Source organism: Acomys minous (assembly GCF_964271855.1).
Source record: "Acomys minous genome assembly, chromosome: 11".
NCBI lineage: Eukaryota > Metazoa > Chordata > Mammalia > Rodentia > Muridae > Acomys > Acomys minous.
In genome coordinates this window covers 53,587,397-53,611,398 of record NC_140492.1, presented here as the reverse complement: position 1 = coordinate 53,611,398, position 24,002 = coordinate 53,587,397, and the positions used below count along the sequence as shown (strand labels likewise).

The window sequence follows — 24,002 nt, the reverse complement described above, 5'->3', positions numbered from 1 at the left end:
ATAGGGTTTCTCTGTGTAGCCCCGGCTGTCCTGTAACTTGCTCTACGTAGACCATGCTGGCCTCAGAGATCCACCTGCCTCAAGTAATTACCTGTTGAATGAAGAACTCAGACCTCAGTTCCTGGCTCTAGCTTGCTGCCTGCTTGGTCCATTTTTCACAGAGGAGGCCACTGAGATTTAGGGTCCCAAGGCCCAACAAAATGGAGGTGCTGCCTGTCTAGCTCGCCTGTAGGAAAAGCTGAGCGCTTTTGCATTTATCTGACATTCTTGGGGTCTTGGGACGATCCTCAGCACTTGAGCTGGAGCAATTCTAGAATTAGGGGGGAGACTTGAATGGGGACAGGGCAAGGTTGGGCAAACCCTGAAAAAATCATTTACTTACATACAGGGACTTTAGAGACGGCTCAGTGGTTAAGAGCTTCCAGATACCTTGAGTTCAATTCCCAGCAGCCACATGGTGCCTCACAGCCATCTGTAATGGGACCTGATGCCCCTTCTGATGTGCAAGATGGCACAGCATTCATATACATAAAATACATGAATAAAAATTTTTTAATTTACATATAATTGGGGGCTGGGGAGATGGCTCAGCGGTTAAGAGCACTGGCTGCTCTTCCAAAGGTCTTGAGTTCAATTCCCAGCAACCACATGGTGGCTCTCAGCCATCTATAACGAGATCTGGTGCCCTCTTCTGGCATGTAGGTGTACATGCAGGCAGAACACTGTATATGTAATAAATAAATAAGTAAAAAAAAAAAAAAAAAATTTACATATAATTCAAGTGTCCCCAGAGTCCTGTACCCTGCAGACACAAATGAGGTCTTAATAACAGATTTTTCACTAACTCTAGAGCTCTTTTTTTTCCTTTGGGCAACTAGTGACTATTGTTTTAGGTACTTCTTAGAATTGACCCTATGCCAGGCAAGTGTTGAACCACCCAGCTGCATCCCAGCCTCAGAGATTCCTTTGTAAAGTTGCCTTTGCTACCTAATACCTCAAGCAGTTCCCTAGGGCTGTGGCCTCTCTTCACCTTCCTGCTCCGAATCTTACTCTATCAGCGTTCCCTATTTCTCAAGCTACCAGAGCCTACCTTCCCTACCAGAGGGAGACACTCGGCCTCTTCACTCTGCTCTTTTTGAAGGGTCTCAAAGCAACACTGTCGAAGTCAAAGGTTGTCTTGGGGAGTAGTCAAATTGCACATGCGCGTATCCAGCTCTCTCACCCTCAGGATGTGGACTTGCTAACAGAGGAACCATCAGTGAAGGATTTCAGTCATCACGGCCTGGAGCCACCGCTTGTCCCTCAGCCCACGTGGCTCATCAAACCCAGAAGCTCTTCCCTTTATCAGCTTTCTCTTGGGGTCAGCAGGTTCTCTTTGCCAGGTTCACCAGGTACAACTCTTACAAAACATATTATATTTGGTTACATTGAAAACAAGAGTAACCTTTTCTACAGTAGAGAAAACGAATTTTTGAAGAGCAAATGGTTAAGTCTGGGACTGAGCTAGTATTAATGACAACAAAAATCTTTAACGTGCCATTTTCAATAGCATACACTTTACATACTGCTACACGTTACTCTCACACCATCTATACTGAGGTACACAGACAAAGATCAGAGTAACACTGAAAACAAGACACCCCTTACTACTGAGAGGACAAGTAAGGACCTACCTGTACTGACCCATTTCTTACATCGTCTCGCATCCCCTCTGGAGCCAGTAACTGAGCAACTTCAAGACAGAACTTAGGTAAGCGGAGTGAGTGCATCTACCCATCCGTTCCCCACTCACTCAGCACCGCCCTCCCCTGGAGTTCTTTAGAATTACTCTGCATGAGGCACTATATGGATAACAGACATCAAGAGCAGTGAAACGTTAATTCTCCTCCATCAATAAGCTTACAAAACAGTGGAACAAACAGTCAGGTAACTACAGTGCAGCACAACGGCACACAATACAGGCATGAGCGGAGTGCCAAGAGTGAGGCTCAGAGAGGTGACGTCGGAGCTGTGACTTGAAATAAACTGTCCTCCTATCTTTTTCAGGAAGGGAATAGTGATCTGAACTAAAATATCTCATATGTAAGTAAAAATGAAAGCTGAATGCTCTATCAATTGCCACTTCGTGATGTTACCTTCACATTGTAGTCTCTGCAAATTGAGATGGTCCTGATGCTACTAATTTAAGAAGACAAAACAAAAGGCGAGTTGACAAGACAGGACCTCACATAGCCAGGCTGTCCCTTGAACTCTTGTCTAGCTGAGGGTAGCCATAAACTCATCTTCCCGCCTCTACTTCATCAGTGCTAGTATTATAGGGGCATAGCTCTTTAATGAGCCTGCTTCCTGAATGTATTAGGAAAATTCTTTTTATCCTTCTCCTTGAGAGATTAAAAAGGGCATAAAGGCACAAAATGGGAACTTGGAATCCAATTGCAAAAGTTACTCATGCAATTGAGGCGTTATAGGAACCTCCTGAGTGCCAAAGAATGTACACTTTTACAGAGAGGGCTCCACCAGCACTGCACGGCACAGCCACTCTTTTCTAGACCCTTCGACGAACGATCCTTGTGGTATTTTTCACAAACTCCATAGGAATTCTATGTTAAAATAAAGGAACAGAGATCAAGCCTAGAGTAGCTTCAGAGTCGCTAGTGTACTGTGCTAGCTGCAGACGATGAAGGGTCTGCTCCAAACCACAGGACAAGGGCATCTTCACGTGGAGCCAGTCAGTTTCACAGTGATGACGATGTAGATGGCCCGAGGCCCAGGCTGGGACTCATCATACGGAAATGAAAGTTAGAATGGCCTTCCAAATCCTCATCTCATGATTTCAAAGAGCTCAGCTGTTTCATTTCTGTTCGTTACACACATTTTCGATCTTTATCAAGAGTCCCTCTGGATTCAACACGATTAGGAACACTGGAGGTTTGGCTCAGCCAAAGGTGTTCAAGGTATAGGTGTCACACCCATGGTATTTCGCCACAGAGCATCTCAGATCCACTGTCAGGATTCTGGTCCACTGATGGATACTACAGTTCTGTTTTCAAAAGTCTGGGGATGATCTGGTCATAATCTTTCCTTCTTGTAACATTATAGGAGAGGAATTTGGAATATTCCGTCAAGAGGTTCTCCCAGTAACAGGTGATGTCATCCATCTGCAAATGGTTTATGATGAACTGGTTTCCCCTAGAAAGATTAAAAAGAATATTTTATATCACAGGCTTTAATAATTTTAAGCCTACATATAGCTGGACTACTTTACCATAAGCTTTGATTTAAGTATCTTATTTGAATGAACTCACCTGCACCTCACAACCAAAACTCTATAACTATCATATCTATATGCATGTATTTAGCAAGAGAACTTAACATTTCATAAAATAGATTATTACCAGCTAATATTTGTAGAGGGATGAACATCTTTTTGGTACCCTTGGATAAGCAAATATTCATTTTTAAACACTTGAGTTTGCTATTGTTTTATCTTGGTGTGGTTTGGGGTTTTGAGACGTCTCACTCTTTATTTAAGGCTGGCCTAGAATTTGCTTCATAGCCCAGTCTGTCCTGGAACTCAAAGCAATTCTCTTGACTCAGTCTCTACATTGCTGGGATTACAGGTGTGAGTCCCCATGTCCACGTAAAAACATTTGTCTTAGTTCCTCGAAGACTGAAGTCGAGGGCCTGGCGAGGGGATTCCGTGGGTAGGAGAGTCACTGCTCTTGCAAACGAGCAACCCATGAGTGCTGCCCTTGCAGCACTAGGGGTTTTATGCCTCTGACCTCCTGGGCACCAGCACTGACATGCACATACTCCCCCGACACATACACACAGGTACACATACGATGGAAAAATAAATGAAATCTTCTTTAAAAGACTGAAATTTGTTTGTACAAACATGGAGCATTTGTCAATGTGTGTATTATTTGCCTCCAGGACAACTTTAACTCTGGGTCATCTTTGTGATGGAGCTGAGGTATATGGACGCTGTCATGGTAACTATATTTAGAAAACTTTAGGACCGAGAAGGACATGAAAGGGCACATGAATAGAGCTTACCTTTCCGCAATTTCCTGAGCAATATCATCATTTGCTTTTACAAACTGCAACAGCTCCCTAAAATGACAAGAAGCATGACACTGTAGAGGTTGGGGAGACGGCTCAGCTGCTAATGTATTTGCCATGCAAGCTCAGGGACCTGTGTTCGGCCACAATACCTACATAAAAAGCCAGGCATGGGGGCTTGTGCTTTTAATTCCTGTGCCGGTAAGGTAGGGACCGACAGATCCCGGAGCTTGCTGGCCAGCCAGCCAATTGTAATAGGCACGTGCTCAAGGTCCTAGTGAAAGATTCTGTCTCGAAAAGAACAAAATGTATGGCCCCTGAAAGCTAACATCTCAGGTTGACCTCTGGCCTTCATACACACACGAACAAACACATATGTATCATAAACAGAGAAATACACAAAAACCATGAGCTTCTAAAATGTAGACCACTGTCATTAATACCAAGTCAGAAAGACAACAGATAAATCTGTATATTGTAGATTGTAGATAGTTTCTTCAAAGCAAAGAGATTAGAATGCCTAAAGAAATAATAGCAAAGAAAAATATCTGTACATACAAATGGTGTAGGCGTGGTGCAGGCCGGTATTCCCAGCACATGGGAGGCAGAAGCAGGATGATCAAGACTTCAAGGCTACCGTGACTACACAGCAAGTCTGAAGACAGCCCGAGTTACAGGAAACCATGTCTCAAAAAAGACAAAAGGCCAAAAAAAAAAAAAAAGTTAAAGACAGATTGTTACCTGTCACTATTAGCTATTACTCTATTTTCTATTATATAAGCTTGGGATATATTTTTTTGAAAAACTAAAAATATATGATAATCATAAAAAGAATAGCAAGTGTGAAAAATAATTTCTGGAGCCAGAAAAAAATGGCCCAGTAGGTGGCAGCAAACTCCTGACGAGCCAAACCTGCCCTTGACACCCACGTGAACAGCTGGATGGGGTGGTGTACATCTGTCATTTCCACACGAGGCAGGGGTGCACAGCAGCAGGAAAGAGACCCAGCCTCAGCGAGGGAAGGCAAGAACAGACTGGAGGCTGCCCTCTGACCACCACACACATGCAGCGGCATGGGCATGTGCTGCTTCATGTCACCTTCCCTCTGCCCCACCCCCACCCCAAATACAGAAATAGAGATTTTAAATTTCCAACTTTTCTCCAAACTCTTGTCCTAGCCAGGAGCCTACGTTCACATGTCTGGCCCTGCTCCATATGTCTTCCTGTCTCCTCCCATCATGAAAGACTGTCTGCCAGGGCTTCACTTGGGCCAACTCTTACATGGTATCTGAAACCCTAATGACAACAGAGCAGGAGCAAACCCATCTTCAGCTGCTGAAAGAGCCTTCCCACTTCATCTGCATGGTATCTTAGAAACAACACTTTATTTATTTTGTTTTGTTTTTTTTTTTCAAGACAGGATTTCTCTGTGTAGCCTTGGCTGTCCTGGACTCGCTTTGTAGATCAGGCTGGACTCGAACTCATAGGGATCCACCTGCCTCTGCCTCCTCACTGCCCGGCAGAAACAACATTTTAAATTAAAGCAATTCAACTTAAATCCCAATTATAGCCTAGCGAGATAATTCACACTGTACAAGGTGTACAGACCAGATATTTCAAGGAAGAACAAGCTTTTCCTTGAAAATAAAATTCTGAGAAGACGCCTCAAACAGCTGGTCTCAGGAGAAAAGGTCACAGGAAACCAAGTTGGAAGGTAAGTGCTTACTGGACGTTGGAGAGGTCTGTTTTGACTGGGATGTAGTGAACCCACGGCTTCAGCTGTGGGTAGAAGAACTCTACCCACTCATCACCAACATGGAAGACCAGCGAACCACACAAGAAGAGGTGTTTGAACCGGAAACTTGCAGCCACACCCCGAAAATTAAACAGGTACCTGAGACAAAGAAAGCACACTTACTTCACTTTCTACAGCTACTGCCCCATGCCCCATGCGCTCACTTCCATCTCTGCTTTTATGAGTTCCCTCCTTCCCTTTGTAATTTTGCCTTTTTAATTTTATCCTCTGAGATAAGATATGCTGCTTGGCTGTCAACTTGACACTTAACTGGAGCCACTTGGGATGGATTCTCAATGGAGAAAAATTCCTCTATCAGTTTGCCAAAGGCAAGTCTGTAGGGCATTGCCTTGGTTAATGATTGACGTAAGAGAGCCCAGCTCTTTGGGGGTGGTGCCACCCCTAGGCAGGTGGTCCTGGGTTATGGAAGGAAGGAGGCTGAGCAGGACATGGGGAGCCAACCAGTAAGCAGCAGCCCTCCATGGCCTCTGCTTCAGGTCCTGGCCCTAGGTTTCTGCCTCGTGTTCCTGCCCTGCTTCCCTGGGTGATGAAATACAGGGTATACATTGCCTCAGCCTCCCGAGTGCTGAGGCTGTAAGCAGTGAGCCACGCTGCCCTATTCTCAGTGTGCAGGATTACATCTTTATGTATCTGTGGAGTTTCCATAAATTCCTCGCTTTTCTGGGTTGGAGCTGCAGATTCTGCCAGGAATGTCAGGTAAACAAAAGAGGAAGTAATTTCTCCAGAAAGAGCTATATGAGGCCAGCAGCTGTGTGCTGGTGGAAAACAGGATCAGAAAGAAATAATCCTCTATTTGTTATTTTTGTAGATTTCAGTCATATATGAAAAAAACACGCTCAATGCTGGACATTTTTAAAAAGTAAAACAAGCAAGCAAACAAACAAAAAGGCAAAACTGGGCTATAAAGATGGCTGAGCAGGTACTTGCCACCAAGCCTAAGGAGCTGCTTAAATTTCCAGAGCCCAGAGGGGGAAGGAGAATGTCCCCAGCGAGCTGTAGTATGACCTCCCCATGTATGCAATGGCACACACGTACCCACATGAGATAAAGAAATGTTAAAAATATATTTTGAGGGCTGGAGAGATGGCTCAGAGGTTAAGAACACTGGCCACTCTTCCAAAGGTCCTGAGTTCAGTTCGTAGCAACCACATGGTGGCTCACAACCATCTATAATGTGATCTGGTGTCCTCTTCTGGTGTGCAGGTTTACATGTAGGCAGAACACTGTATACATAATAAATCCATATATATATATATACATATATGTACACATATATGTATATATATATATATATATATATATATTTTTTTTTTTTTTTTTTTTTAAGCCAGGCATGGTGGCTCACACCTGTAATCTCAGCACTCGGGAGACAGAGGCAGGTGGGTCACTGTGAGTTCGAGGCCAGCCTGGTCTACAAAGTGAGTCCAGGACAGTCAAGGCTACACAGAGAAACCCTGTCTCGAAAAACCAAAAGAAAATAAAAAAGGCTGCTTTCTTTTCACATTTCTCATATACATGCCTATTTCTAACAGAGGAGCACCTACCCTACCGCCCCCACTGTGTATAACCATTGTCCTTACATCCAAGTCCCATCCCAATACTCCTCCAAGCCTTAGTTTACCTCTTTAGCTAATTCTTAGTCCTGGAATTTCATTATGATGCTTGTCTATTTGTTATGATGTTGGGGGTGAACCCAGGGCCTCTAGTATGCTGGGCAAGCACTTGCTTCACAATCAAGTTATTTCTACAGCCCTCATTATAACATTTACTACTGTGATAAATATGCAATCTAACTATTGGGAGGAATGTTATGCAGAGAGGTAACCCTGCCACTTTAACTAATGGTAATTAGTTAAGGAACCAATTTCACTCTTCTCTGTAGTCCCCACGGGACTCAGGTCAGTGCCCTAAAGGATTCAGGAAAATCCAACCAAATTAATTCACGTGATACTTTAGGATGAAAGTCTCCTAAGTGAAGTATTTCAAAGGCAATATAGAAATAAGTAGCTAGGCTGGGTGGTGGTGGTGTCAGAGGCAGGTGGATCTCTGAGTTTGAGGCCAGCCTGGTCTACAGATTGAGTTCCAGAATATCCAGGACTACAAAGAGAAATCCTATCTCAAAAAACCAAAAAACAAAAACAAAAAAGAAAGAAAGAAAGAAAGAAGTAACTGGAAGTCTTACTTGTATTTGCAGTGATCTATAAGGTGCACATCCTTAGCAGCTGGCTTTCCCAGGGTATCCTGTAGGGGAAAAGGAAGTTATCACCACGAGCAACAGCATTCATGGGCAGTGCACCGTGAAACCGTTTCACCAGCACAACCTCATTTAGGCATCATAATGAACCTAGCGTGTCAAGGGGCATCATCATCTTCACTAGACTACCGAGGAGGCCAAGGTTTCAAGTTGGGACTTGCTCAGTGTCACAGGGTCTTAAGTAGCAGTCATAGGGATTTGACTCAGGTCTGTTTGGCTTTAGAGTCTGAACTCACCTGAAGGTATGCTACCTTCCTTTGAACTAAGAAGTCACTTAGTTCACATCTCACTCTGTGTAAACTCCCCCTCCCCTGCCACCCCCCACACAAGGTCATATGTGCTGGCTTACAGGGTTCACGGCTATAACACACAGAGACATTTGTTGGGCTTAGAAACTACTAAAAATAAACATTCAAGGCACCGCTAACATTTCACTGGGTGACATGACACTTCTCCCAAAAGCCCAGATCTCTGGCCTGGCTCGCCCATACCATGCCTGTCATCCCAGTGCGGGATGTAACTGTTGAAGTTCAAGTGAAGGTGGAGGCAGGTTAGTCAGGAGTTCAAGGTCACCTTCAGCTACGTCAATAGCTTAGGCTACAGAATACCTCAAAATCAATCAATCAATAATAGAAATCTAGGTTTCTAAATTTTCTTGGAGGGAAATGATGATAATAATAATCATAGCAATAGGCTGGGCATGGTGGTGCCCACCTTTAATTCAGGAGGCAGAGGCAGGCAGATCGCTGTGACTTTGAGGTCAGCCTGGTCTACAAAGTGAGTCCAGGACAGCCAAGGCTATACCGAGAAACCCTGTCTAAATAAAATAAAATTACATAAAATTCGAATTTCACATGAACTTCAAATTTTGGTGACCATAAATAATAACTAGAAATAGCTTTGTTGTGAAAGTTGCCTGTGCTACGCTCACCCTGCTACAGCAGGCCACACAGCAGTGACCTGGGTAACCCCACATTTACTATCTGGACTCTCACAGGAAAAACTTATACACTCTCAACTCCTCAGAGTTACTGACACACTCAGCATAACAGGGCGAGTAAAGACTGGAAAACAGCAATTTGCATATATGCTAATAGTAGTGCACGGAACTTGCTCTACAGTCATCTCACCACTGAGAGGAACCCTAATCTCAAATTCTACCCAGCTGGCCACATTCTCAGAGTCATCACTGCTGTGGTTCTAGTCAGATGGTTGCTGATTACTTTCATAGATTTCCAGGCCTGGTTTTTGGTGTACTCTGCATCAACGAGTTTTGGGTTTTTCCGAGATAGGAGAATGAGAGGATCTCTTTCGGGGCTTGTCCTACAGAGAAAACACAGAACATAAGCCTATGTGGCCTACACCATAGCATCCCTAATCCCTAAAAGGCGAGCAGTACTTGGCCAGGGCAGTGGCTGTTAGCACGGATGGGACAGTTCACTCAGTCTGGGACCGTAAAGGAAGGGTATCCTGGGTAGTGCAGCATGCTGGTGCTCAGGCTCTCCCCACTTTCCCCTCAGAGACAGGTACTGTTGAGTCTTTCTTTGCTTACATCCAGTTTTATTGTTTGTTTGAAACAGGATCTCATGGAGCCCAGGCTACCCTCAAACTCACTATATTGCCAAATGTGGCCTTGGATTCCTGATCCTGACTGGTGGTCTCTCAAGCACTAGGTAGTAGGTCTGTGTCACCATATCTGGCCTGCATTTGATCTTCTTCTTCTTTTTTTTTTTTTTTGAGACAGGGTTTCTCTGTGTAACAGCCCCGGCTGTCCTGGATTCACTTTGTAGACTTGTAGACTAGGCTGCCCTCAAACTCACAGAGATCCACCTACTTCTACCTCCCGAGTGCTGGGATTAAAGACGTGCACCACCACCGCCCAGCTCGCATCTGGTCTTAAGAGTAGAACTGTACTCGTTTTATGTCAGCTTGACGGAAGCTAGAGTCATCAGAGCGAAGGGAGCCTCCATTGAGAAAAACGCCGCCATCAGATCAGGCTGTAGAACATTTTCCTAATTAGTGATCAATGGGGGAGGGCCCAGCCCACTGTGGGTGGTCCCGTCCTTGGCTGGTGTGGTGGTTCTGAGTTCTATAAAAAGCAGGCTGAGCAAACTAGTAAGCAGCACCCTTCCATGGCCCCTCCAGCAGCTCCTGCCTCCAGGTTCCTGTCCTGTGTGAATTCTTGCCCTCACAGGATGTGAATGAAATAGACTTTTTTTTCTCCCAGCATTGCTTTTGATCATGGTTTTTCATCACATCAACAGTAACCCTAAGACAATGATGTCTGGTCACTGCAGCTCTACTTAAGGGAATGGTTTTTCTCTGGGGAAGGTTTGTCCAATGCCTATTATCACTGCTGTTCACAGCCGTGTGGCTACAAAATCACCACTCACCAAAATGCTGTGAATGCACTGTAAAGTCTAGGATAATGCTTGAATTTGAAAACCAAGCTGGGCACAGCAACACGTGCCTTTAATTTCAGCGTTCAGGAGGCAAAGGAAAATTTCTGTGAGCTCAAGGCTAGCCTGGACTACGTGTGAGCTCCAGGCCAGCCAGGGCTACAAAGTGAGACCCTATCTCAAAATATACAAACAGAGAGGGGGAGAAGGGGGACAAGAAGCAGGCACAGTGGTTATATGCTTATAATCCTAGCTACTTGGAAAGCAAGCAAGTATCAAGTTCAAGGCTAGCCTGGGCTATACAGCAAGACAGTGTCTCCAAAAAAAAGGAGAGACAGAGAGTGGGGGGAGGGGGGAGAGTGAATCATGGTATCAAGCTCGCCCCGTATTCTGAGGTCCACCGTCCTAGCCAGGAGGTGAGTAACAAGGTGGACGGACGGTATGATCTCTGACAGACAGCACACAACCACCCAAACCACAAACTCTTCTCCCTCCGTGGCCTTCCTGTTTACCCACTGCACAGATCCTGAGAGTGCGGTTACCCGCCAAGTCCTTTCCTCAGCTCTGGGGATCTGCAGCAGAGCAACACAGCAGGGTTTTCCACTTCCCTATATTCTTCCCTCTCCACTTTCCCCAACCTCAGTCTCTAAGCACAGTGTAGGAGCCACAAAGCCTAGAGACAAGGCAGTCAGGAGGCCCTGCGATGAGTCCTGTTGTGTTGGCCATCAGAGACTGAGGCACAGTGACACCGAAATATCTAGGGATCTGTAAACAAGAAGAGGCTCATGCTCTGCTGGACAGATGGTACTCTATGAATATCAGAGAAACGCCTTTGAATCTTCGGTTGATTTGTGAGTGGTTTGGCAAGTAACGAATAGCCTACTTCGTTTTCTAGTGTGGTGACAACAACACCATGGCCAAAAGCAAGCTGGGGAGCAGAGGGCCTGATGGGCTTGCACGTCCTGGTCACAGTTGGTCTCTGAGGGAATCGGGAGGAGCTCAAGCAAAGGGAGGAGCCACGCAGGGAAGCCACTAACTGGCTTGTTTCCAGGATCAAGTTCGGCCACTTTTCTTAAACCTTCCAGGACCACACACCCCAAGGAGGCACTGCCCACCATGGGCGAGAACATGCCCCCACAGACACGCCTAGACACCAATCCGACTCAGGTATTTCCTCAACTGAAGTTTCCCCCTCCCAGGTGACTCTAGTTGGGCCACGCTGACAAAGCCTAACCACCACTATTGAATCTTCTGTAGTCTAAGACCCTGCCAGTCCCAGCTTTTGGTGGTGGTGGTGATGGTGCCGTTTCGTGGTTTTGAGACAGGATCTCACTGTGTAACCAACCCTCGCTGGCCTGGAACCGACTATTCAGATCAGGACAGCCAGGAAGCCAGTATGGAAGATGAGGCTGGGCCTGAAACTTATAGCACTCCTGCCCCCCTCTCCCCTGCCCCCTTTTAAAATTTTATGTACATTGGTGTTCTGCCTGCATGTATGTCTGTATGAGGGTGTCACATCCCCCAGAACTGGAATTACAGACAGTTGTGAGCTGCCGTGTAGGTACTGGGAATTGAACCTGGGTCCTTTCGAAGAACCGCCAGTGTTCTTAACCTCTGAGCTATCTCTTCAGCCCCCTGCCTCTGTCTTTTGAATGCAAGATTACAGACGTGTGCCACTACGCCTGGCCATCATTCCACATTAATTTCTTAGTTGCCTTAGCTTTTCCTTTGAGCAACAGGATACATTATACCCTCAAGAGAACACGATTTTACCCAGTGCTTGGAAGAACATCATTATTACAGGTCAGAAAATATAATCGTGGGCTGGAGGTCCCGAGTTCAATTCCCAGCAACCACATGGTGGCTCACAACCATCTAGAATGTGATCTGATGCCCTCTTCTGACCTGCAGGGGTACAAGTAGGCAGAACACTATATATGAAATAAATAAATCTTTTTTTAAAAAAAGAAAGAAAAAGAAAACATAATCACCTTGATCCTCGGAAATATGCTGTAGCGTTTTTCTTTTCCCATGGCCACTGTGCTGCTGACCTGAAAAAATACAGAGTTTGATTAGGGTTGGGGCTTTTCCCAAGACTACATATGTTTTAACTATTTCTGAGGATTAATTCAAAAGTTTGTTTGTTTGTTTGTTTGTTTATTATTTTTGGTTTTTCAAGACAGGGTTTCTCTGTGTAGCCTTGGCTGTCCTGGGCTAGCTTTGTAAAGTTTGTACCTTTAAATAAATCTGTTCAAGGCTACTAACAAGCCATGAATGAAACCATGAGCCCCTTCATTAGTGTTCCGTTGTTTCTGAAAGGGCTCTTCAAGAATAGCTACAAATTCATCAATCCATTAACATTAACTTACTGAAACAAAGGCATGCATAGGACTGTTTTGGTTTTTCAAGACAGGGTTTCTCTCTGTGTAGCCTTGGCTGTCCTGGACTCACTTTGTAGACCAGGCTGGCCTCGAACTCACAACAATCCACCTGCCTCTGCCTCCTCAGTGCTGGGATTAAAGGCGTGCACCACCACGCCTAGCTAGGCCTTCTGGGTTTTTTGTTTGTTTGTTTGTTTGTTTAACACTTTATGTGTTTTAATCAGTCCCCCTTTGAATCTCAGGCCACACTTGCAGGAAAATGGCAAATTCAAGGTGAGCCTGTGCTATATAGCAAGACTGTATGGGCAGGGTGTCATGGGAGCAACACCAATACTGTTTACGTCATGAATACAAAATATCACTGCTTTAGGAAGTTTAGATGGCCGGCCCCTGAAAAGTATGGCAGGATGGAGTCAACAGGTTGAGGCACATCTCAGTTGTGGATAGGAAGGGTCTGGAATACAGGTCCCGATATACCTAAGGGTCCACCGCAACCCATCATCTGGAATACAGGTCCTGACACACCTAAGGGTCCACCGCAACCCATCATTAGCACCAGTTATCAAGTGCATTCCAAATCATGCTTACAAGCCAGGCCGGGCAGTACCCACCTATAATGCTAGACTTGGGAGGGAAGACCCCAGGATCCAGGCAGATCAGGGGTTTGAGGCCAGCCTGAGCTGTAGCCATGTTCAAAGACAGCCTGGGCCACAGGGTGAGACCCCATTTCAACAAATTATCTATCCCTCCTAGATGAGGTCTCTTAATTTACTTTCTCTTATTATGATGGCAACTCAAGAGTGGAATATGGTGGCTCACGTGTATAACGCCAGGACATGAGAGAGGGATAGGAGGATTATTTGAGTCTGAGGCTACACACACACACACACACACACACACACACACACACACACACACAAGTTAATTCTCGCTCGAATAATTAAAATGTGAAAGATTTAAAGAACACAGTGCGGAAAGATGGCTCACTGGTCAGGAGTACTTGGTGTTCTTGCAGAGGACTAGGGTTCAGTCCCCCAAACTCAGGTGGCAGCTCACAACCATCTTCAACTCTAGCTCTAGAGGATCTGATGTCCTCTTCTAACTTGTGTGGGCACCAGGCATGCACGCGGTGCATGGATGGAGACACTCATACAGATAAAAAATGAGCTTAGCGAAGCCTGAAGACTCTTATAACCCTCCCCTCGGAAGTGCCAATGACAACCTAGGATGGACTCCTCTGCCCTTTTTGACAGGAAGGGATTTTTAAGTTTCGAGACAGAGTCTTAAATGATTTCCAGGCTGTCCTCAAACTCACTACATAGTTGAGGTTGGCCTTAAACTTGTGATCTGCCTACCTCTGCCTCCCCGGTACAGGGATTATGGTCATAAGCCACCATTGCCAGTTTATAGAGTGCTGGGAGTCAAACCCTGGGCTTCCTGCATACACTTCACGTGCTCTACCAACTTAGTTCTATCCTTAGGCCCAAAATGATTTTTTTTTCCACCAAGACAGAGTTTCTCTACGTAGCCTTGGCTGTCCTGGACTCAATTTGTAAATCAGGGTGGCCTCTGCCTTCTGAGTGCTGGGATATAGGCATGCACCACCATGCCTGATCCAACATGAATATTTATACACACACACAAAACTTTGTGTGCTACTAAGAGTCTCCTGACTTTTATGTTTTGTTTGTGTGCATGTGTGTGTGTGTGTGCGCGCGTGCACATGTACGTACGTATGTGTGTGTGCTGTCTCCTGCAAGTACATACTGGCCCAGAAGATCTTTCATTGAACCTGGTGCTCACTGTTTTGGCTAGACTATGCCAGTGAGCTCCCCAGATCCACCTGTCTCTGACCCGCAAGAGCACTGGGGGTTACAGGGACACACAACAATGCCTGAGTTTTACACAGATGCTACAGATCCAAGGTCAGATCCTCATGTCATACAACAAACACTTGTATCTACCGAGCCATCTCCCCAGCCCATGCAGGAATCTTAAATTAACAACGATATGCTGCTGCTTACTTCGCAAACCCTTTCTAAAGGACCTACCTTGCCAGATCTTCTCTGAAGAGGTCCCACCGTCCAAGACCTGTAGGATAAAGAGGCCACACAGCAGGGCCCCCTTCCCAAAATGTCCATGCAGGGTACATGATATCATGGTACTCCGATGTCTTTGACAGAAACAGAAAGGCATTCTAAGTACGTTTTGGAAGAGAATGAGAAGCATTCTTTATCTAGAGTTGAGACAAATGCCTTGATGGTGCACACCTACGGAGGAAGACTTGATTTGTCTGCAAGGTCTAGTTCTAGACAGTAGGCCTGGAAATACAGCTTAGTGACCGAGCACTTCCCTAGCATAAACGAAGCCCTGAGTTCAATACCCAGTTCCATAAAGTAAAACAGAACACTGTCTCTTATGCCTAGACTACAGACATTACCAGGCCAGAATCACCATGGGTTAAAAGCAACAGACCTACTGAGTGGATCTCTGAGTTTGAGGCCAGCCTGGTCAATAGAGTGAGTTCCAGGACAACCAAGGCTACACAGAGAAACCCCGTCTCAAGGAAAAAAAAAAAGAAATATATATATATACACACACATATATACACATATATATACATATAAATAAAAAAGTAATAGACCTTCCTGAGTCCCCAAATTTTTAATCATATTTATCATAAAGGTCAAAGTTTTTCAGTTCCTCAAACTTCTGGAAGGTTCTTTTTGGGGGGCGGGGAGACAGACAATATTCCCAATTATGAATAATCAGCTCTGTCAAAACATAACTTCTGTCACACCCTGGTGTTTCCCCTGCTTTACCACTTCTTAGTTGTTTCCCAGGGGAACCAGCACTGATCCCAGTAGGCTGGACGCTGGCTCCTCCTCTTCCCCACCAAAAGTGAGTGCTCTAACCCATGCCGTGATCTCCGTGTAATAGCAGAAAGGACATGCCTAATTCCATCTATGGGCTTCTTTTCAACACAAAATGACTTCAAATATTTTAAAGGGACGGTGTCCTGTAAATATTTAATAAGAATGAGCTAGTGTTACCCAACACTGTGTGCATCACCTTTGAGCTGACAGTTCAGGAAATGCTCACTGTTCATTTCAACATTCAATAAAAACCACTATTCGCTAGCTGTTCGACAGGTCCTTGGCTGCTCATCGAGGGAACGTAAGGAGTCACAAACACCTTGGGGGAAGGGGTTGTTTAGAGGTGTTTTGAGATAGGCTACAGCCCTGGCTGGCCTGGAATGTGAGGATCCTTCCACGTCTACCTCTTCAGCGCTGGCATTACAGGCAGAAGCCGCCAAGTCCAGTCCACGTACAAAGCCCTCTTCTCCCCCTTCGTGGCTACCTCTTATCACATGGCTACTTATAAGCCACTGTTTCTCCATTGCAACTACATGTGTAAGGTGCTGTCTGACTTCTCTCAAATACTGAGAAAATATCACATGACCCATCAAGCACTTCCACCAAAGCGGCCGTACCATAGGAGCGTCACAGGTAAGTAAACGAAGCTGACAGACTAGATCTCCTCTTTCGGACAGTGCAGTCAGTGACGGAGAAATAAGAGGGAAGTAAAGACCAGAACAAAGCCAGTAAACTGAAGGTCACACGGGGACTAGGCACTTAGAAAAACCAGCATAACGCAAGAAAGTCTAGAGAGAGTAAGTCATGATAAAGGAGAAACGGAGATGGCTGAGGAATGGTGCCCATGAAGACCTGGGTTCCAGGCCCCGAACCCACAAAAAGCTGGGTACAGTGGCGAGGAGTAGATCCTTGGGGCTTGCTGCCCCACCCAGTCGCCTAATCATTAAGCGCCAGCCAGACTCAAAAATCAAGGTAGATGGATGACACCCATGGCTGACCTCTATGTACACACACATACAAGTGCAACTGTCCCCACACAAAAACAAAACAATAACAACAACAACAACAAACTAAGAATATTGCTTTGAAGAAATCAAACCAGAGCACGTGTTCCTTTTCCCAAAGACTATGGATCGCCCCAAACCTACTGTCTTTTAGCTTCCACACGCCACTCAGAATGCTTCAGAATGGTTTCTCCAGAAGGCCCCTCCTTGCCAATACACCATTTCCATGAACCTGAGCACAGACAAGCTGTTTTCTGCCCCAAATTCCCCAAGTCCGTAGTTGTTACCCAGTTATCCCCATCCTCCCCAGTAAGACCCCAACTCCCTCCCACCACCCTTTCTGGCCACCCTAGGCTATCTTTTTTGGTTTGTTTGTTTTTCGGAACAGGGTTTCTCTGTGTAGCCTTGGCTGTCCTGGACTCACTTTGTAGACCAGGCTGGCCTCGAACTCACAGCGATCCGCCTGCCTCTGCCTCGCGAGTGCTGGGATTAAAGGCGTGCGCCACCACTGCCTGCCTTGAACACTGTCTTGGCACAGGCCATGAGGAGTTACCCTGTGCCTTCAGCTTCATTTCCAGCTGTGCTGGGTGCCTGGGATACAGACAGATATGGGACAGCAGTATGGCTACTCTACACATTACAGGAATGCAAGAAACAAGTTTTTCTTTTTCTTTCTTTTTTTAAAGCTTTATTTATTATTTATACAGTATTCTGCCCACATGTGTGCCTGCATGCCAGAAGAGAGTACCAGATCACATTATAGATGGTTGTGAGCCACCATGTGGTTGCTGGGAATTGAACTCAGGACCTTTGGAAAAACAGCCCAACCTCTGAGCTATCTCTCCAGCCCAAAACATTTTTTTTTTTAAACAAAGAAAAGCATTTTCTAACTAAGCCTATGAGCTTTCCTGGACTCTTCTTTGAATGTAGTAAGTTCCTAAGGCAACTTTCTGCTTAGCCCTAGTTTTAGACACCGAGGCAATCTTATGTTACACATGGGTCTTCGACTCTGTTTCTTCAGTCTTATTGCTCAGAGACTGTGAGCTAACACAGACCAAGGTCACTGCTGGATGCCCAGCCTTACCCTCACCAATACCCATCACACCGAGAAGATCTCTTGCTCACACTGGAGGGTCACCCCCTCTCCCCACGCGGCCCGCCCTGGGCTCACCTTACTGAAGGAGAAGACGGGGACGGTAGGCTCCATCCACTTAGGAACCTGAGGGTAATCTCTTACGTTGATTACCATTTCCATGTCAGGGAGGCGACTAATCACTTCCAAGATAAAGTGCTCAACGCCACTGCACCTGTCAGTCAGACAAAAACAAAAGATCATCAGAACAGTGCAGGCTGTAAGAAGGATGCTAACGTTAAAGCGAGGCAAGCCAGCGCCCAGATCGCCAGCCCACTGCAGTCCCCCCTCCCCCCCCCAAAAACAACACTTCTAAAGGGACAATGCCGCCTTGTACATGGGGCGAGGTACCATTGTTAAGTAAATTGCTCCACTAATCCTAACGTTGAAAAGAATACCATTTCCTTTTTTGATGTTGTTGTTTGTTTGTTTTGTTTTTTTGAGACAGGGTTTCTCTGTGTACCCTTGGCTGTCCTGGAACTCACTATGTAGACAAGGGTGGCCTCGAACTCAGAGCCCCGCCTGTCTCGCCACTGCATACCCAGAACACCTTTTCTATTCAAATCACCTCTCTACACATTACCAGGTTTTTATTCTCATGAAACAGAATAGTTTAATTAGTAGACAAGATGCAAATTTCAATACAGAAACTGGGAAGACCTTATTTTCTAATTGTGTTCCCTGGCCTTCCTTTCCACACAAAGACACTGCTGTAGTTTGGATCTGGACTGTCCGGCCCTCAGCTCCGCCTAACTGGGAGGTGATGGCAAACATTTAAGAAGCAGGTAGTTTTAGATGACAGAAGGCACTCATGCCCTCAAAGGAGAGTGTAATTGTGTGTGTGTGTGTGTGTGTGTGTGTGTGTGTGTGTGTGTGTTTCTCTCTCTCCTTCTCCTGACTCCTCATGTTCCCAGGTGACAGGAGGTAAGCAGGTTTCTGTCCCTTGTACCCGCCTCCATGCGGTGCTACACACCACAGGCCCAAAAGCAAGAGAGCCAGCCAACCACGGACCGAAAGCTGTGAAACCAAGAGCCAAAAGAAACCTTCCCTCCATATTACTTGGCTCAGACGTTCTGTTACAGATTCAGAAAGCTAACTGCGATGCCATTTTCTTTCTACCATGATTAGGTCTTAGGGAAAGCAAATCCTTTCAGGCCCTTAACCTAAAAGCAGATCACTATCAAAATCGGTTTTCCAAGATAGAAACGGCACTGGCGCAATCAGGAAGACTGCAACACCACTTTATGACTAGACGCCCTGAGAAGCCTCGGAGAATTTATTTATGTATTTTTCTGAAAGAAAGGGAAAATGCTTAAGCTTAGTTCTGCCCAACCTTTGAGGCCCTAACCGGCATCATTCCAGGGCAGCACTCTACAGACTGATCAGAATTTTCTGCCAACATGGTTGGCCTGGAACTTACCACCTAGACCATCTGGCCTCATATTGCCTCCCAAGACCCAGGACTATAGCCACCATGCCAGGCTAAAACACTTGTACATACAACGAGATAACTACCAAAATAAAACCAATGGTTCATAACCAATGTAACCCACTCAACTGTACTAGTAATAAGGAAGTATCCATGAAACCAGTCAACGTTTCACAATCTGACCGACAAAGATTGTAAAAGTCAGCCAGGCGCAGTGGTGCACACCTTTAATCACTCGGGAGGCAGAGGTAGGTGGATCTCTGTGAGTTCGAGGCCAGCCTGGTCTACAAAGTGAGTCCAGGACAGCCAAGGCTATACAGAGAGACCCTGTCTCGAAAAACAAAAACAAAAACAAAAGAGCATATGAGCCAGACATGGTGGCACCTATCTTTAATCCTAGCACTACGGAGGCAGAAACAGGTGGAACTCTGAGTTCAAGGCCAGCCTGGTCTATGTAACAAGTTCCAGGCCAACCAGAGCTACATCATGAGACACCATCTCAAGGAAATCAGTAAATTAACTCATTAAAATATCTTTGTAAAAGCATGGGAAATAAACACTTAGGCTAGTTATTCTGGGAATTTATCCTACATGTGTACATGCATGTACATGACCACCACAATCAAAAGTATATGCTTGAGAATGCTCACTATAGCAATGCTTGAATTAGTCACATTTTGCAGGGGGTGTGGCAAGGGTTAATTTAAATATTCTCTGATAAAGAACTTAATGAAGAAATCTGCACAATAGGCTATTACTCTGCAGACTCCAAAAGCACACCTGGCCCACAGCAGATGTTCATAAACCCCTCTGCTTCACTTCCGCCTGGAGCCCACATGACCCTACCTGATAAACTTTCAGAGGAGTACCAGTTTCACTAGCCTATCCCTCAGAGCTTGTGGAACCAGGCACAGAAAATAAGGGGCAGAGCCAAAGCCATCATTTAACGGTGTGCACTAGGCTTACATAAAATAGCTGGTTAAAAAAAAAAAATTCCCAAGCAAGGTAAGTTTATCCACTGTCGGAGGCTCTGAAATGTGCGGAAAGATGAACCTGTTGCTCCTCTAGCAGGTACCTAGGAAAACCATCAAGTGAGCCTATATGGAATGGCACTGTCAGAGGCTACCAGGGCGGTACTCGTCTTACCTGGAGGGGAACATGCAGTCCTCTTCCCTGTATAATCTGTTCCTAATGATCTGGTAGTGGGTCCCTAGCTTCCGGCTGACCACCTCAGCCATCATCTTCCTGGTGATGCCACCTCGGAAAGGAGCCAGGTCCGCGTCTATGATGCTGTGGGAGAACGGGACTCATCGAGCAGAACAGGCCAAGAGACTGATGCCTCCCCGTCTGCTCTCAAGTGCTTCCGGTTTAGAGAACACACTAAGCAAGGGGGAAAGCAGTGGCCAGGAAGGAACAAGTCCTCTACAAAAGCACCATGGGTAACGAAAAAACACCAAACTCGGGAGCACAGGCTGCAGGAGCCTGGAAATAAATCACTTTACATCTCTTTCCAAGTTCAGCACAAAGTAAGTTCCAATAAGTATCACTACCATCAGGTGAATTCTTAAGGAATCAACATAAAAAGATAAGGAGCATTGACTGTTGTCCAGCTGATAAACTTTCAGAGGAGTGCCGTGGCTTGCCTGCCACATGAGGTAGTCAGTGGGGGATTTGGGTTAGAAGGGCTTGCTTTCAATGTACTTATCTTTCTACCATACTTAACCCAGCTCAAGCTTGTATACCTTAAAGACAAAAACCAAGAGGAGCCGGGCATGGCGGTGCACGCCTTTAATCCCAGCACTCGGGAGGCAGAGGCAGGAGGATCACTGTGAGTTCAAGGCCAGCCTGGTCTTCAAAGTGAGTCCAGGATAGCGAAGGCTACACAGAGAAACCTTGTCTCAAAAAACCAAACAAACAAAAACAAACAAACACAAGAGGAAACACTGATGAGATGATAAATGTGCTCACTCCTTTAACGTGCACTTGCAGCCAGCCAGCGCCAGAGACGACAAGACACAGACTCTGGCCCTAAACTTTCGGTCCATAGGAGAAAGAGAAAGTAAGAGGCTATGTGGCGAAGAGCAAGCCTTTCCCATCCCAGGGCATCTCCAGACCTTGGCAGAGCCACTTAAGCTTTCAAGACATGCTTAGATCGCGGACAACTGCCATCAAGATCACTCAAGGGACTTAGGGGAGGTCCCTACAGCAAGAGGCCAGCTCTCAGAGACGCATCAGCGAACTCACCCGTGATAGCAACTGCAGTTTTGACTTGAACATGGTTCATAATTCTCCAAAGCCCTGTTAATTTGGTCAATAAATACTTTCCATTTTGAGCCTTCAAAAAGTGAAGGAAATGAGAGTTAACAAAATACCCTTGGCATTCGTATTTGCAAGCAGCAGGCAGAAGCATCGGAAAACCAATACTTGGAGAAATCCCCTTCCTTTCCCAGCAGTGGAAACGAAATGCCAAGAAGGATTCTTTGTGTAACTTGTCGGGGCTTGAGTCAAGTCTGCTCCTCTACCTGGGCCATCAGGTATCTAAGAAATTGGAAAAGTCACAAGCTTAATGTTCGGCCTTCAAATGGCTAGGGATGCACTGGACTTCGACATGGATTCTAACCTACACACTGAGCCCCATCGAGAGAATCGATGCAAATTCTTGGACATAACCACATAACCCTCCTTCATCTGTTGCATCGTAACAGCTACGTGCCTCCCTCTCACCAGAACCGGTTCCACGGAGGCGCAGAACAGCCTTCTGCGGCAAACGGGGAACATCCCTCTCTCCCTACCACCCCCAATCCCGGAGGATGGAGGTTACTTTCCAGGGTTGGGGTCTAGAAGCAGAGACCCACCAGACACCTCTGTTGGTCCCCGTCAGCCACCCGCCACCCAGCTCGTGCTGCAGCCACACAGCATCCTCCGCGTGCCTGGGGCCGGAGCGAGCGCTTAGGGACCCGAGTGCACTCCGAGCCGCAGCAGCAGGCTCGGCCCTGCCCGGAGCCCACCTGACTCCTGGCGGCCCTGCACTGGGAACAGGAGCAATAACAGGATCCAGGGCATAAGCCGACAGCCCGCCTGCCGCTCCATCACCCGCAGACCACTGCGGATTCCGACCCGCACGCCGGCGGAAGCACCGCCCGGCACAAGGATGGCGGCGGACGCCACGGCATGAGGAAGCTGCCCAACACAAAGATGGCTACCGAGCCCGCCCCCAAGCCTGAGGGAGCCAAGCTTGGGAAATGAGGCACGTGAAAGCCCAGCGAGATAGCTCATCTAATAGTAGTTCACACAAGGCCTAGGCTAGGTCATCCCAAAACACCAAATTTATTTATGGTAGCACCAGGTCCTTTTGTAATAGGTATGTATAGCAATATAACACAAATCAGTGGTGTTAAACAAAATTTATAGTAAGCACTTGTTTTGTACTGAGACCTGTGACAGGCTCCGAAAGGCCAAGCCAGAGCAGAAAACCAATAAGCAAATTAGACATTTTATCATTAGCATTACGTTCTTTTATTCTTGAGACAGAGTGTTACTGTATAGCTCAGGCTGGTCACTAACTCATGACCCTCTTGTCTCAGCTTCCAAAATGTGTAGGTACATGCCGCCAGACCTTGCCAACTGCAAACTGAACTTCAAATGCAAACAACAAACCAGGAGATTCACAGCAGCCAATCAAAAAAGGACCATACTGGAGAGATGGTTTAGCAGCCAAATGCACACACTGCATTTATAGAGGGCCTGAGTTGAAGTTTTCTGTACCAATGCCCATGGCTCACAACTGCTTGTAACTCTAGTTTCTCCGTGAGCATTCAAGTGTACATAACCACACACAGACACATATGGTTAAAAATAACAAATCTTTTTTTTTTTTAAGGCCAATGCAACCTGGGCCAGTATGAATTTTGTTTTTAAATCTTCTGGTTTAATACCCTGAGGAAAATAAACTGCATTTGGGGTTGTTGTTTTTTGAGCCTGCATGTAGTGTCACCTCCACTTGGCTATGTAGCAAAAGGTGTTCTTGAATGCCAGGCAGTGGTGAAGCTCATCTTAATCCCAGCACTTAGGAGGCTGAGGCAGATGAATCTCTGTGAGTTCCAGGTCAGCCTGCTCTACAAACCCAGTTCTAGAACAGCCAGGGTTACACACATAGAAATCTTGTCTTGAAAAAACTAAAAATAAGATAACTATAATAATAGTAATAATTTAAAAAGAAAGAAAATGAAGACCAATAACAACAACAGAAAGTATCTCAGCCAGAACTTTTATATTTAAAGATTAAGGCAGTAAGATAAGGTGACAAGGTATAATGTAGCAAGGTATAATAAGGTAATAAGGTACCAGATATTATATTATATGGAGTTTAGTAAATGAGCATGGGGGGGAGAAAGTAAAGGGGCAAAAGGGTACTCCAGAGAGAGAGAAGAAGAGGGAGAGAGAGAGAAAGCAAGAGGGTAGAGCAGGTAGGGGGAGGAGAGAGAGAAAGAACGCGGGGAAGTAGAGAGAGGTAGAGAGAGACCACGTGGAAGTTTGTCCTTTTATATGGGTCTGGGCAGGGTCACTCTCCCGTGGCAGGCAAGCGACAACATCACAAGTAGGCAGGCTGAAGCAGAATCCTAACATAGACATAGTGGCAAATGCCT

General features: G+C 45.8%; 1 protein-coding gene across 1 annotated transcript; it reads right to left on the bottom strand.

The window, feature by feature from the left end:
- Window positions 1-1,400: 1,400 nt before the first annotated feature.
- Window positions 1,401-22,529, bottom strand: POGLUT1 (protein O-glucosyltransferase 1). The gene is made up of 11 exons (XM_084801299.1): window positions 22,365-22,529; window positions 21,601-21,691; window positions 20,503-20,646; window positions 17,967-18,102; window positions 14,967-15,088; window positions 12,526-12,585; window positions 9,359-9,458; window positions 8,064-8,122; window positions 5,792-5,959; window positions 4,060-4,116; window positions 1,401-3,189 (listed from the first exon to the last, which is right to left on the bottom strand). The coding sequence occupies exons 1-11, from the start codon at window positions 22,444-22,446 to the stop codon at window positions 3,033-3,035; spliced, it is 1,176 nt and encodes a 391-aa protein (XP_084657425.1). The 5' UTR covers window positions 22,447-22,529; the 3' UTR covers window positions 1,401-3,032.
- Between the last annotated feature and the right edge of the window lie 1,473 nt (window positions 22,530-24,002).